At 42.0% G+C, this 13,787-nt stretch overlaps 1 protein-coding gene across 1 annotated transcript in view; it reads right to left on the bottom strand.

Annotated features, from left to right (window-relative positions):
* The window catches only part of FGF5 (fibroblast growth factor 5), a 132,766-nt gene that overhangs the window by 72,394 nt on the left and 46,585 nt on the right, over positions 1-13,787 (bottom strand). Inside the window, exon 2 of the mRNA XM_082257783.1 lies at positions 8,691-8,794. Coding sequence (XP_082113909.1) covers positions 8,691-8,794 — 104 coding nt within the window. The remainder of the gene's footprint in view (positions 1-8,690; positions 8,795-13,787) is intronic.

Consider the following 13,787-nt stretch of genomic DNA (forward strand, 5'->3'; position numbering starts at 1 on the left):
CTACTAACCAGCTAAACACAATGGGGGTGGGATATTGCATCTGATTAATAGTGGCTTCACCTCCCTCTTATTCTCATGGTGGCATCATCTCCCTCTTATTCTAAGACATAGACTGGAGGGCCGTGACACAGCCCGTGACTGGCAGAAATCTGCCCCCACCATGTTATTGCCAAAAAATATTAACAAGGTCATTTTAAAAAAATAGATTTGTAGGGCGTGGTTTAGCGATGGCGCTGTGAGGATACACTTAGTGAAGCTCCGTGACCTGTCCCGGTGATCTAGCCCTTTTCAGCCAGCGATATTCCCCCTGCTCTCCATGCCCAGCAGTGCTCAACCCCTGGGGTCTCCGGCGCTCTCTCGGGGACCTGATATCTCTTCGTACTTCCTCCGGCACCCCCCTGCTCCGTCCGGCCATGCGGCCTCCAAGATGGCGCCGCCGCGCCCGTGTCAATGCAGCGAAGGCATGCACCCCGGCCATGTGGAGACAGACGCAACCCCCCACTCGGAAATTATGGTTCTCCAAGATAGTGGAAACCCACCGTATGGAGGAACTGACTGCAACGTTGAAAAACGCTGAAGAACTCACAAGGGGCCGCTGGCGGCCTTGGGTGCATTTTACATGTACGGATGCGTACCTGCAGGCCATTGGCTGAGCTGTGGTGGACTGTTCGGCCTTCGTTGGGTATGTGCCTGGTGTCCACGTCTTGGCCTTCTCTTTCCTTTCCCCTCTTTTTCCCCCTTCTCCTCCTTTCTGGTAATTACTGTCCCTTCCTCCATTTCTCCCCCCCCCGTGTCTTCCCACCTCCCCCTTTGATTTCACAATGCTTTTTATTTGTTGCCAGCTATGTTGCCTATAAATCTTTGCTGTATCAGGACCCGCCTCTCCAAGGTGCTGTGTAAGGTGCCCACAGATAGGGGTTGGCGGCACGTCTTTGCGCCTCCCCTGGCATGCATATGCACCGTGTGCACTTTCCTTTGCTATATTTTTGAAAAATTGCTCTTATACAGCACTTGAATATGTCTGTACACTGTCACTACGTGCCTGTCACCACCATGTGCATTTTTGTGCCTGACTGCTGCTGTATTTAACTGTTTTCTGTTGGTTGGAGTGACTTTGTTCTCGTCCTCCTATTGCCTTTTTGTGCTAAAAACAGTTGGTTGATCTACTTTTAATCTTCCTCTGAACACCCCCATTAACCTAACATGGCTGAGACTTTATGCCTTGCGGCAGTGGCAAAAATTATACCACAATTCACATTCAGCTGGAAGTGACCCATTCAAGTGAATAGGAGTGGGCCACAAATGACCCATATCTAAGTTTAATCCACACAATTGCAATGCAGTGCTGTAGGCTTTCAAGGGTTAAAGCAAGCATCCCAGAGAGTATGACAGAAGTGCCAATGACAGCCACAAGTATAAATGAGCCCTAATAATTTATCCTTCTATTTTGCAAACACTTGCGCTCCAGTGTCCTTACTCTCATGCAGCTCACTACTACATTTCTTAGTGCGGCACCAGATGACCCAACTCTTATAAATTCAAGAAAAAACAGAGAATGAATATCCATACATAAATCTTCTCTGCCTAAAATAATTTATAAACAGATAGCCACATTTAGAAAGGCCCTTAAACAAAGATTGCTGCCATCCTTGACTCCTGAAACAAATTTTGCCATTATCACGAATGCTGAAGTGGTGTATCTTCAGTAATGTATTACATATACAAGCCAATCTTTCATGGTTTGTAATAAAAACCTTTAACAGCATACACATGTGACTGTTTAGAAGGAGCAACTGTGACCTGTTTACTAAAAAGGTGCAAAGTTAGAAGCAACAATGCAAAACAGGGTAAGGCATGCATTCGCTACAGACCAGGCTGTGCCGGAGGCAGATGCCGCCAGAGGCAACTGTTTTTAACAACCTTCATGGCAAAGATGGCCACTGCCTGTGTGCACTGTCTTCACTGAAATCACTTAAAAGGGATGAGTATTAAGAAGAAACACAAATGGCAGCACAAATGACAGTAAGGTATGGCAAATGCAAGAATCAAAGAGAGATGCTGGTACACTCAAAATAGATGATATATGCAGTGCCCTGCAGACCTAGAAAGTACTGACTTTGACAATCCTGGACTGTTTACAGCTCTGACCCTGCCACTGGCCATGACTGGAGAGTCACTATGAACGTGTGGACAACCCAGTAGCTGCCACATATACAGTCTAATGCAATTGTACACACATCTCTCTCTGATTCTTTCATTTGGCATACCTTGCTGCCATTTGCATTCTCCGCTCTCTTATTGCTTGTATTTCTAATAGATTTGGTAGACTTTCCCAAAACCCTTTTTTTCTTGAGAGCTGCAGGAAGATAGATATTTATAGTGCCTGTCTATCATTGGATTTAAGATACTTTGTTATTTACTCACTAAAGTTTCACTTTGTATGGGGATTGTACTTCAGGGCCTGTCTACGTACCAATACAAGTTAACAGTAACAATAAAATATCAAAGGCTTAAGGCTGAACTGTCTGTCTATTCCCTTTTCATCCATCTGTTGGGAGATGAAAAATGGATAGCAATGCATCTCTATGGGCTTACGCAGGGGTCTCCAAACTGTGACCCTTTTTCTTGCTTTTATCCGACCCTTGAGGCAATATTCTTGCCACTGACAACAAAAATGGGACACTAATCCTCCCAACGACACCAACTCCAACTATTTCTCCCCTAATACCGGAAATCGGACATTGTTTACTCCCACTGGCCACAGTCTGGCCCCCCTAAAGTCTGAAGGATTGTAAACTGACCCTTTCTTTAGAAAGTTTGGGGATCTTTGGGCTAAGAGCATCTGTTTACCTCCGTTCCTCTTAAAATTCAGAGCCGCATGGCCTGGTATGGATTGGATCCCACGTCTTGTACTTTTTTCCACTGACAGAACTTTTGTTTATATTCTGTTTGCATTCTGCTGTCAGTGGGGAATCCCAGTAGGATAAGTCATGGTTGTTAAAGACGTGAGTGGATCTAAAAAAAAAGATGTAAACAGAACTAAAAACTGATGTAAAACTGATGTAAACTGAATCCGTTTTTTTCTTTGAAAAAATGTGAGTAAACGGTTGATACCCATGTGAAAGGAACCTAAGAGTTTTACTGAATGAAGCAGCAGCCAGATATGGGACCACAGTCATTATAGATAATTGTTTTTTTTACAGAACAACTGTCAGAATATTGTTTTTTTCCTGTAGTTCAGCTTTAAGGTAAAGTGTTACATTTAGGGTTTTAAATACTTGGTTTAGTTTAAGATTTAAGGAATAATTTTAAGTGTTAAAATTAGACTTAAGGTTAGGGAAAGATTAGGTGTTAGTTTCAGGTTAAGTGTTAACCGGTTCCCGACTGCCCGACGCAGTTTTACTGCGGCAGGCTGGCTCTCCTGCGCAAACCGACGTAGCTCTACATCAGTCGCGCGTGTGGTGCTGGGGGGCGAGCACGCGCCGGCGCGATTTCTCCCCCACTAAAGCAGGGATGCCAATCTACGGGGCTGGAGGCTGTGATTGCAGCTGGGCACCCATGATTGCTTCCCGCTGAAACAGAAAGATGGTCAACTATTGCAAACACAGCTGACCGTTCTTCTCTCTGAAATGATCACAGAGCACCTGTAATCCTTCTATATAAGATCACAGGTCTCTGTGGTCATTTCACAAGCCTATCTTCCATACAGTTAGAAAACACTCCCCTAGGCTCACACTTAACCCTTTGATCAACCCTGTGTTAACCCCTTCCCTGCCAGTGTCATTATTACAGTAACACTGCATATTTTTTAGCACTGATTACTGTAGTAATGACACTGGTCCCCCCAAAAGTGTCAAAATGTCAGTTGGGGGTCCAATCTGTCCTCAGCAATGTCGCAGTCCTGCTAAAAATCACATATCACCGCCATTACTAGTAAAAAGAAATAAATAAAAAAAATTGACATAAATCTTTCCCCTAGTTTGTAGACACAATAACTTTTGCGCAAACCAATCAAAATCCACTTATTTTGATTTTTTGTTACTAAAAATATGTAGCAGAATGCAAATTGGTCTAAAAGGATGAAAAATGTTGATTTTTCACATTTTTTGGGGGGGAATGTTAAATAGCAGAATGTGAAATATATTGGGGTTTTTTTTTTTTTTTTTCCAGAATCGTCGCTCTTTTTTTGTTTATAGCCTTAAAAAATAAAAATTGCAGAGATGATCAAATACCACCAAAAAAAAGATCTATTTGTGAGAAAAAGGACATCATCGCATGACCACGCAATTTTCCGTTAAAGTAATGCAGTCATTCCTGCAGTCATTCCTGCAGTAATGCCTGGTCATTAAGGGGCAAATCCTTCCAGTCCAGAGCTGGTTAAAGTTTATTTTTTGGGTTAGGTTAAAAGTTAAGTTAATAAAACAGGAGCAGGTGAAGTGTTAGATCTGAAGTTTTTTATGCTTAATTTTTTCTCTATCCAGCCCAAATATGATGCTGAGTCTCCAGTATGAAAATAAATTAAATCCACTGAAATAAAGGAATGGGCCAGGGACTATAAGGCTTCATAGAAAAGGACTAGACGATGCTGGACATCGTTCAGCCAGGAAATTAGGTGGGATCTACCTGACATGTGGCAGCTTCTAATGCAGACTGTGAAATCGGTGTAAGCAATTCCAGTACAGGGAGGAGCAAGTACAACTGTGCAAAACTGAATGTAAGGCTGGAGTTCAACTTTAAGTGTTAGAGTTGGTTTTTTAGTCAAATACATTAATGGAAACAGTTTCACTTGTTTTTGGAACTGACCAACTAGTGATCTTCTCTGACTTGACTACAGTAAACAGAATGTTTATTGCTTACTATACAGTATGTTACAGCACTATACGTATTCCTCCTGTTTTTTGACCTGCCTTACTGAATAAGCTAAAGGTAGCACAGTTTGTACTTCTAATACTGATTTTTTTTTAACATTTCTTAATATTGCTTGGAATCTTTACATAAGATATGGCAAACAAATGACTGCCTCTTTTCATCAAAGTTGAGACTGAAATCAAATAGTTGAGATAATATGCTTCGGCTGTATGTACAGAGGAATCTAAGAGAGATAAAAGTGTATAGGTATGTCATCTGAAATCCATAAACCAATAAAGTTGGAAAAATATAAGAAAAAATTGTACTCTTTGTTTTTACATAACAAGCCTCATCATTCAGAATGTGTGCATTGAAATCAAGATTTCCTCATATACAGTTCTCTATATGAAGATCTACCTTTTAGGCTACAGTATATAAATAATTAAAAAAAAAATAGTTAGATCTAAAATGGCTTTAAGGCTTTTTCATCTTTGAAAACTTTTTATTTCAGCCTTTCCCAGGTATCCATGTTTCCAAAGGTGCTTTTAAACATTGCATGATGTGCTTATGAAGGTATTACTCCATGTACAAGACAACAACTGAAGCCCTTTCATAAGGTTTTTCTAGCAGTTGAACCAATACCATGACTAAGATAAATCATACCCTTGTATAAACTTTGATATTAAGGCTTATGATCCTTCATTACCTTTCATGACCCAAATTTGCACGGTGTTCTCCGGGTGTTCGGGATGAACACCCTGCAATTCACTGAGCGCATTACAGGGCACTGCACAGTGCATTCTGTGCCCTGATTGGGCAAAGCTTTGCCCAATCAGGGAGCAGTGAAAGCTGGTTGTTAAGGCCGCAACGTCCTTAACAACTGATAAGTCCTCAGCTTTCAATGGGTTTCCCCGCTGACAGCTGAAAAATAAGAAAAAAGTGGCGGTAAAAACAAAAAACAAAACAAAAAAAAAAACATAAAAGGGCATGGGGTCCCCCCCAGTCCATACAAAGCCCTTTTGATCTGGTATGGATTTGGAGGGGAACCCGACGCCAAAATGTAGAAAAAAAATGGCGTGGGGCCCCCCAAAAATCCATACCAGACCCTTATCCTGGCATGCATCCTGGCAGGTCAGAAAAGGGGGGAATGAGCAAACACCTGCCCTGAACCATACTAGGCCATGCCCTCAACATGGGGGGTGGGTGCATGTTGATGGGGACAAGGGCCCCTTACCGACAACCCTGGACTGTGGTTGTTGGGGTCTGTGGGTGGTGGGCTTTTGGGGAATATGTAAGCAAGGGGGCCCACCAGATCCCACCCCCCCCCATGTGAATGGGTATCGGGTACATCGTACCCCTACCAATTCACCAAAAAAGTGTCAAAAAGTAATAAACACAAGAGACAGGTTTTGACAAATCCTTTATTAAAAAATAAAAAATAGTGTTCCTTGATGTAAATACATTGTCAATCACTCCACCTACCAGACCCGAAAAATATATATTTTTTTTCAATTCTCTCACCTCCTGGGAGGCTTCCCGCCATATGCCCGCTCTGTGCTTTGACATTTCTAATATAGGTAAGGGGTTAGGCCGCTTGGCTATGTCACTCGGTGGCACTGCCCCCTTCTGACATCACATGTCCAGCATGCACCAGTCTGTGACGCCAATTTTTTAAATAAAGGATTTGTCTAAAACTGTCTGTTGTGTTTATTACTTTTTGTACACTTTTTTGATGAATGGGTAGGGGTATTATGTACCCGATACCCATTCACACGGGGGGGGGGGGGGGGGGCTGGGATCTGGGAGCCTTCTTGTTAAAGGGGGCTTCTAGATTCCAAGAAGCCCCCCGTCTGCAAACCACAACAACCACAGCCCAGGTTTGTCAGGAAGAGGCCCTTGTCCAGAAGCACCCATCCCCCCCATGTTGAGGGAATGTGGCCTGGTATGGTTCAGAAAAGGGGGGGGCGCTTGCTCATCCCCCCCCTTTCCTGACCTGCCAGGCTGCATGCCCAGATAAGGGTCTGGTATGGATTTTGGGGGGACCCCATGTCTTTTTTTTTTACTAATGTTTTCAATAGCTGGTTTCTGGCAATTGTAACTGTGGGTCATTTTAAATGGGATTTGAATCTTTTTTTTTTTTTCTTTAGAAATGTCATTTTTGTTGTAGCATGTTTTATGCATGCTACAGATGCACCACCTTACAGGCACATTAAGGAGTCCCCCAGGCACTATCTTTAAAGTAATTTTTCATTTTTATTGTTGCACTTTAAGCATAATTTAAATCACTTATCCTGAAAAAACAATTGTTTTACATTTTTTTTTTTTTACCCAGACCCTCATACCCCATTTAAGTCCAGTTACTTGTACACAAGCCTTCAAAATGGGCACTTTTGATTTTTCCTGTTCAGCTCCCAAAGACTTCAAAGGGGTTCGTCATGCAGGTTAGAACATTTCCCCTGTTCAGGAGTTCTGCTGTTTGCCGAACAGGGGAGTGTTCGGCCCATCTCTATTCTTCATCCCCTTACATGCACATTCACTGTTGTAAAATGTAGGGTATTTGTCAAAAATGTTTAGCCTATCCAAATGAGGGCCTGACAATGGAAATGGGTCTAGAAGGATAATTTTAACTTCCTCTTTTGTCACATTTTCACATGAATGTGGTCATGAATGCTGTGGGACATTTTGAAGTGTAAGTGTAAAGCTGGCTGTACACTGATCACAATTTGGCTGGTTCAGATTTTCAAACAGTGTGGTAATTTCAATCAACAGAAATTGATCATTTTATTGACTTCTGTAAAAGGCATATGCTGGAAAATTTTTGTAGCTGCTGATCAATGTATTCTAATCATGGCAAATCCTGCTATCCAAAATACAATGTCCCAACGGGGATGGAGTAATCAGTTCATTTTTTTTTTCATTCTGTCCACTGACTGAACAAAGAAAAAAACACTCTTTTAGGCCAGCTTAAAGAGAATTTCTGTAGCATTTCATCTAACAGAGCAGAAGAAAGACAACAACTCTTGTGGAAGTGACTGGTCAATGTGGTCAATCCTTGGGCCATGGCTCAATTTACAGTAATTGTAGCTACTTAATTAAACATGAAGCTAAAAAAGGTGTGTGCTACCCTGGAACTTTTTTAGGCCAATGAGTCAGATGAAGATTGCTTCACTCAGGTTTGAAGGGATACACACTAGGGTCCTTTTAATTTAAATATTAATTTAAAGTAATGAAATAACTAAATACACTTTTATATTCTTTCCACTGGCCAACAATAACATTTCATTTAAAGCGGAAGTAAACCCATCCATTTAACAGTTTCAAAAAACAGTTACATTTCCGGTGCATGTTGGAAATGAAACACTCACATTGGTTGTGCTCTCAACCAAACTGTCAAACCATCCAATGGCTGGTATCATAACTGATCACATGTGCAGCATCATGGCGGTTGAGGATTAAACAGAGGCCAAGATGGCAGCTTTCTTGGCTGAAAATGATAGGAGGGTTTACGTTCACTTTTATATAGAGTTGGATGCAAAGGTATACACTAATAAATCCTACTTATACTGTACCTGGTAAGTTCTCTTTTCCTGGAAATTAAAAGTGAACATGCATTCAAATGATAAGAAAAAAAAAAAAAAAAAAAATTGCTAAACAAAACCTAGAAAAAATTCTAGATCATTTTTTGAACCTATTTAACTTTTCATGTTTATAAAAAGATGGATGTTGATTTACCTTCTAGAAAAAAAAAATGCCTAAGTAAACAGTTATTCAACAGTGTAATTAAAAAGACAAATGCGTGATATAATGAAAGCAATATTTACATAAAGTATATTGTTACTTACAGTTGCATGTAGTTTTCCCTTTTTAGACATGGCTAGAAATGAGTTGCTGAAAACTCCTCTTATTCCCACAATCCCCTGAGACACAGCAAATATTTCCAAAATACCTAGAATGACAGAAATCCCAAAATAAAGCACTGCTCCTGGGCTTTGGGAAGAGAGAGAAAGAAAAGAATAACAGCTCTCATTTTCTGAGGTTGTATGCATCTATCTTTCAAGAAGCCCGTGTAAATCCATCACTCTTTTTATTAGCATTCACTTGAAACTAAAGACTGCTCGGATGTCTAGGGAATCTAGCTGAGAGTTTTCCCCGAGACATCACTGGCTAGCTACTAAGCCACTGACACATTTGTTAGTATGACGAAAAACAATGATTGCACGAAGGAGCTCCCAAAATTTGGACAATAAATAAGTCTTTCCCTTTAGGACTAACCTTGCCTCTGAAAATTGGTGTAATGGATTGCAAACCTCTGTGCAGTAGGTCTGTGTATATAAAGTGATTGACTGTTATCGTTATGCAACATGTTGGCAGGAAACAGAGACTAATAGACCATAATCCTCACTTGTGTCAAATAAAGCAGTTCTTTCTGCAACAAGTAACATGATTATTGGAATCATGTCCAGTGAACCTGGTCTTGTAGGTCGCCATATAAAATAAAATGCTTATAAACATGTACATCTCAAGAATAAATTCAGACATGTAATGTCATGTGCTGAAACAGTGATCTATGCCAATTGATTTTTATATGATTTCATATTTTTCAAGCCTTATCTCCATAAACATTTTAACTGCTATATAACTCAGTATGAATTGCTAGTATAGTGCTATAGGAGTTGCAGCCAAAACCAAACCATTAGAATTGCTGCTTGAAGTGTGTGTAAACCGCAAATGTACTTTTTTTTTTTTTTTTAATAATCTTTATTTTTCAATAAAGTGTTTTTTGCCTTCTTAACCTGAGTTGAGCCTCCTTTTGCAACCTCTTCCAGGGGTGACCCATGGTATCCATGTGGCACCCCTAATGTTTATTGTTTTGATTTGGTATTTGGGTTGCTAAGGCTCCCCGGTCTCTATGTGACCGTATGGTAAGCAATATTTTTGGGAGCACAAACCCCCCAGTTCACTAGACTGGATGGTGGTGAGCATCCCTGGTTCTATTTTTATGTGTTTTGGCATTAGAATTGTTGCTTGAAGTGTGTGTAAACCTCACATCTACTTTTTTTTAATAATCTTTATTTCTTTCAAAGACAGAGTTTAGTACAACAAAACAAATAACAGTGAAAGGTAAGTGCAACATCAAACAACAATGGCAGCTCATGTAACAACCAGTAGTCACGTATAAAATGGCAGGTGTGCTTAAAGCAGAGTTCCGGGCACAGAAACATTTTTTCAATGAACATACCCCCGGGACAGTCAGGGCTAGTACATTCCACAATGGCTAGCCTCTGATCTGTCCAGGTTCACACTTACCTGCAAGAAGAAATACTCACTTATAAAATTTCTTCCACAGCGTTGCCATCTCTGTTGTGGGCAGCTGAAGCCAGCGCGATCCTCTTCTGCGTCCTCTTCCGCGTCTTCTTCTCCCAGAATGCACCTTCACCGGCCCCTCTCGTCACTTCCGGTGCGGTGCCGCATTCCTACACAACTTCTGGGCATGCTCAGAAGCTGTTTAGCAGGGAATGCGGCGTTGCACCGGAAGTGACGAGCGGGGCAGGTGCCGTTGCATTGATTCCTGGGAGCGATGACGTTCAGCTCCCAGGAATCATTGCAAACCAGAAGTGACGGCGCGGGCCGCGGCCACAGAGGGAGGAAGTGGAAAATAGGTGAGTATTTCTATCTACAATTACAAGGCAAGTAAAAAAAAAAAAAAAATAACCCTAACTATCCAATTCCTTTTCAGGGGAAGCAAAGCAAGCGGATGGGCACAAAATCGATTAGGTCGATTGTGTGCCCGGAACTCCGTTTTTACAGACAGAGTGTTCCAATCGGCCAAACGGAGGAAGACCTATTTCAGAACCTGCCCGGTGGTCCGGGCCAGGCCCCCAGGGAAGATCCCCTGGGGTGGCCCGGGTGTCCCGTGACAACCATCAAGTGGAATCATATCATATTACTGCCATGGGATGAGTAAGAAACATTAATAGATTGCTAGAAAATGAGACTGAAGAGGTGAAAAGAGAGAGGGAGCAACGAAAGGAGAGGAGTAAAGGAAGAGAAAACAAAAAAGAACAACAAAAAAAAAAGAAAGAAGAAGAGAAATAGGTGGTAAGGAGGCAACAAGGCAAATGAAGAATCATTGAACCAGAGGGTATGGAGTGGAAGTGTAATGGATGTAATACTGGCTATATTAGTGAAATGCCTATTTCACCTTATGGTGCATACCTTATGTATATATGTTACTGCTGAGATTCACTACCTTACTCAAAATGCAATTAGATCACCCCTCCTTTCGGAGAAGCAAGATGGCGATTGAACATGGAGACTACACCCAAAATAGGACCTCGTCATGTCCTGGAAGAAAAGCCTAGACACATAGATACTCCAATCATCCAATCACCACCTTATACGTATTATATATGACTATTTCCTGGAAATAACTTTCCTCAGTCTTTATAAAGATAAAGAGGAAGTAATAAAATCAGAATGAACTATTTTGACGATTGTCAGAGTTTGGTCATTTCAGTGTGCGCACATTAATCTCACCAATTGGGAAGGCAGTAGATATATCTGAGGACTGTTCTGGTCCAAATCCAACACATTTTGGCACCCCAGATGGGACTTTGGGTTCTGAACCAAAGGTAGCTGATCGAGAGGAAATCGAGAGGAGTCAACACAGACGAGGGCAGAGACTGATCACCTCTGAATATATACAGTAAGACATACTTTGAACCTTACCCGTATACACCCTTGCTCTGTGATTGACTTTATCTTTGTGTCCATATCAGCTGCCTGCGGTCAGCAAGACAGGTAACATAACTTGCCCAAAGTCTATTAACAAGGAACCTGCATAATTTATATCTGCTGCCTATTTTTGTTATATGTGTGTTTGTGGTGGGGTGAGGAGACTGTCAGAAGGGTAATAATCACAGGCGAAATAATTGGCTGGTCTTGATGCAGTGGTTACAATTGATCACAGACTCCCCTCGTCAGTGCGGTAAAGCACGCTCATCAGTGTGGTAAAGCGTGAGGTAAGGAGGAGAGGGGAAATGCCAAGGAACACGCTCAGCGTGGAGACCCTGTGACGGGGTTCATTCTGACAGTTTTGGTGCCCCTGTAATGTGTGTAATGTGTTCTGTTATTTAGAGAAATTAGCATTTCTTTAGCTGCGTGCAAGTGGGATTGAGAAATGGCAGCTGAAATGACGTATTGAATTTAAGCTAGACAGATCTTCAGTACTTGCTTCCTCTTTCTTGCATAAGAGTTTCGAATCCCCCCCAGCAGCAGCGATCAACCCCTCCACTCTACGTACTTTTAACTTCCTCTTTTTCCTGTGTAGTGCGACGTACAGTGGAACTAACAATGCCAGCATTAACACACATATCCAATTATTTCTGTAAAGTTCAATTGTTTTGCCATTTATTGATATTGAGTGTAATAATAGTGGATAAGAACACTGTTTCATCATCAAAAACGTTTGCCCGTAGCTCCCATTGCGCAAGGGAAACTCGGTGCAAAAGTTCTGAGAATTGGCTACTTGCCAAGGGGGGGTTCAAGTGTAAATATCCTATGACAGTTATAGAACGAATTTTTGGACATTAAGGGTTACAGCAAGTAACGTGACCATTGAACCCTATTGGCAATGAGCCAAAAGTTTTTAAGTATATTAACTTTTCATCTGATTGTAGCATTTAAATTATATTTTAAGGGCACCCTCCAGTGAAGAAGGGGAACCTCTGGTCAGAGTTTTGAAAATTTGGCACTTTGCCAAAAGAGGGAAATCAGTATCAATCAGGAGGAATTACAAAATCATTCACAAATTGATTGCCTGGATAGCTCAGCTGTGATGTCTTGTTCTGATTGTGTGTGTGGTCTTTTGTTTGCTATCACCAAAGAGGTTGGGGATTAGTGAAAGTCAAGGAAGGTGGCTATTTGAAGGCTCAGTTGGGCCACAAGCCGCTGCTCCCCAGCACTCCTGAACTGCGTGTTGTGAGATTGAATGTACATTACCCAGTGAAATGAGGGTTTGGGTTACCCCTTGAGCAAATTGAGCAGAGAGCAGAAAGAGAGGGTTATCAACCCATTAGTTGCCAGTACTGCCCCTTCTGGCCGTTAGCCGGGACAGCGGCAGAAGAACAGGAAAGAGTGAGGGACCTTGGATTTGAGCCCAGAGGGGGGAGAGGAACAAGTCAGAGAAGAAAAGTGAAAAGTTATACCCCCATTACAGCCCTTCCCTACAAGTCATTGTTTTTCTCATAGGGACAGCATCTGACTTCCTCATGTGCAAAGCCCAACCTAGTACACCTTCTGTTGACGGCCATCTTGGTACACCAGGAAGGCCTAACAAAGGCCTATACCCTCCTCTGCCTATATTCAGTTCTCCTTGTTCTAAACCAGGATGGATGATTCCTACCACACTCCCATCCTCCCCGGATTACAGGTCCAATATATTAGTTATGGAGAAGCATCCAACTGGGACGACTAACTGCAGATGACAAGGGCACCCACTGATTTAACCCCTAATCCGAGACTCACAGTTCTGAGGACTTAAATTGCTCTTGCCCCAACTCCAGTCCCGGTTACCAGCCCGGTTACCAGAAGGGGCACGACGACATATGTATGACGCTTTTACCCCGTCACAAGCAGCTACCTTAATGACAAGTCTGCCTGACAGAGAACAAAAAAAAAAAAAAAACAGCCAATGCCTTCTACCACAGGATAGTGCGGATACAACAAACTTATTCAACTGCCAGGAAAGACTTGAACAGCCTATGTCAAACTAAAACAGAATCTACACTCGACCACCACCCCTATCCAGTACAAAGGAAAGGATAACCAGCTATAACTGTGGGAAACAAGGACACTTAAGAAGAGAACGCAGGGCCCCAAGACGTCCCAGTTAAGACAAGGATCCCCGTGATGGACAACAACAACAACCACCATGCCCC

Source organism: Pelophylax lessonae (assembly GCF_965119305.1).
Source record: "Pelophylax lessonae genome assembly, chromosome: 1".
NCBI lineage: Eukaryota > Metazoa > Chordata > Amphibia > Anura > Ranidae > Pelophylax > Pelophylax lessonae.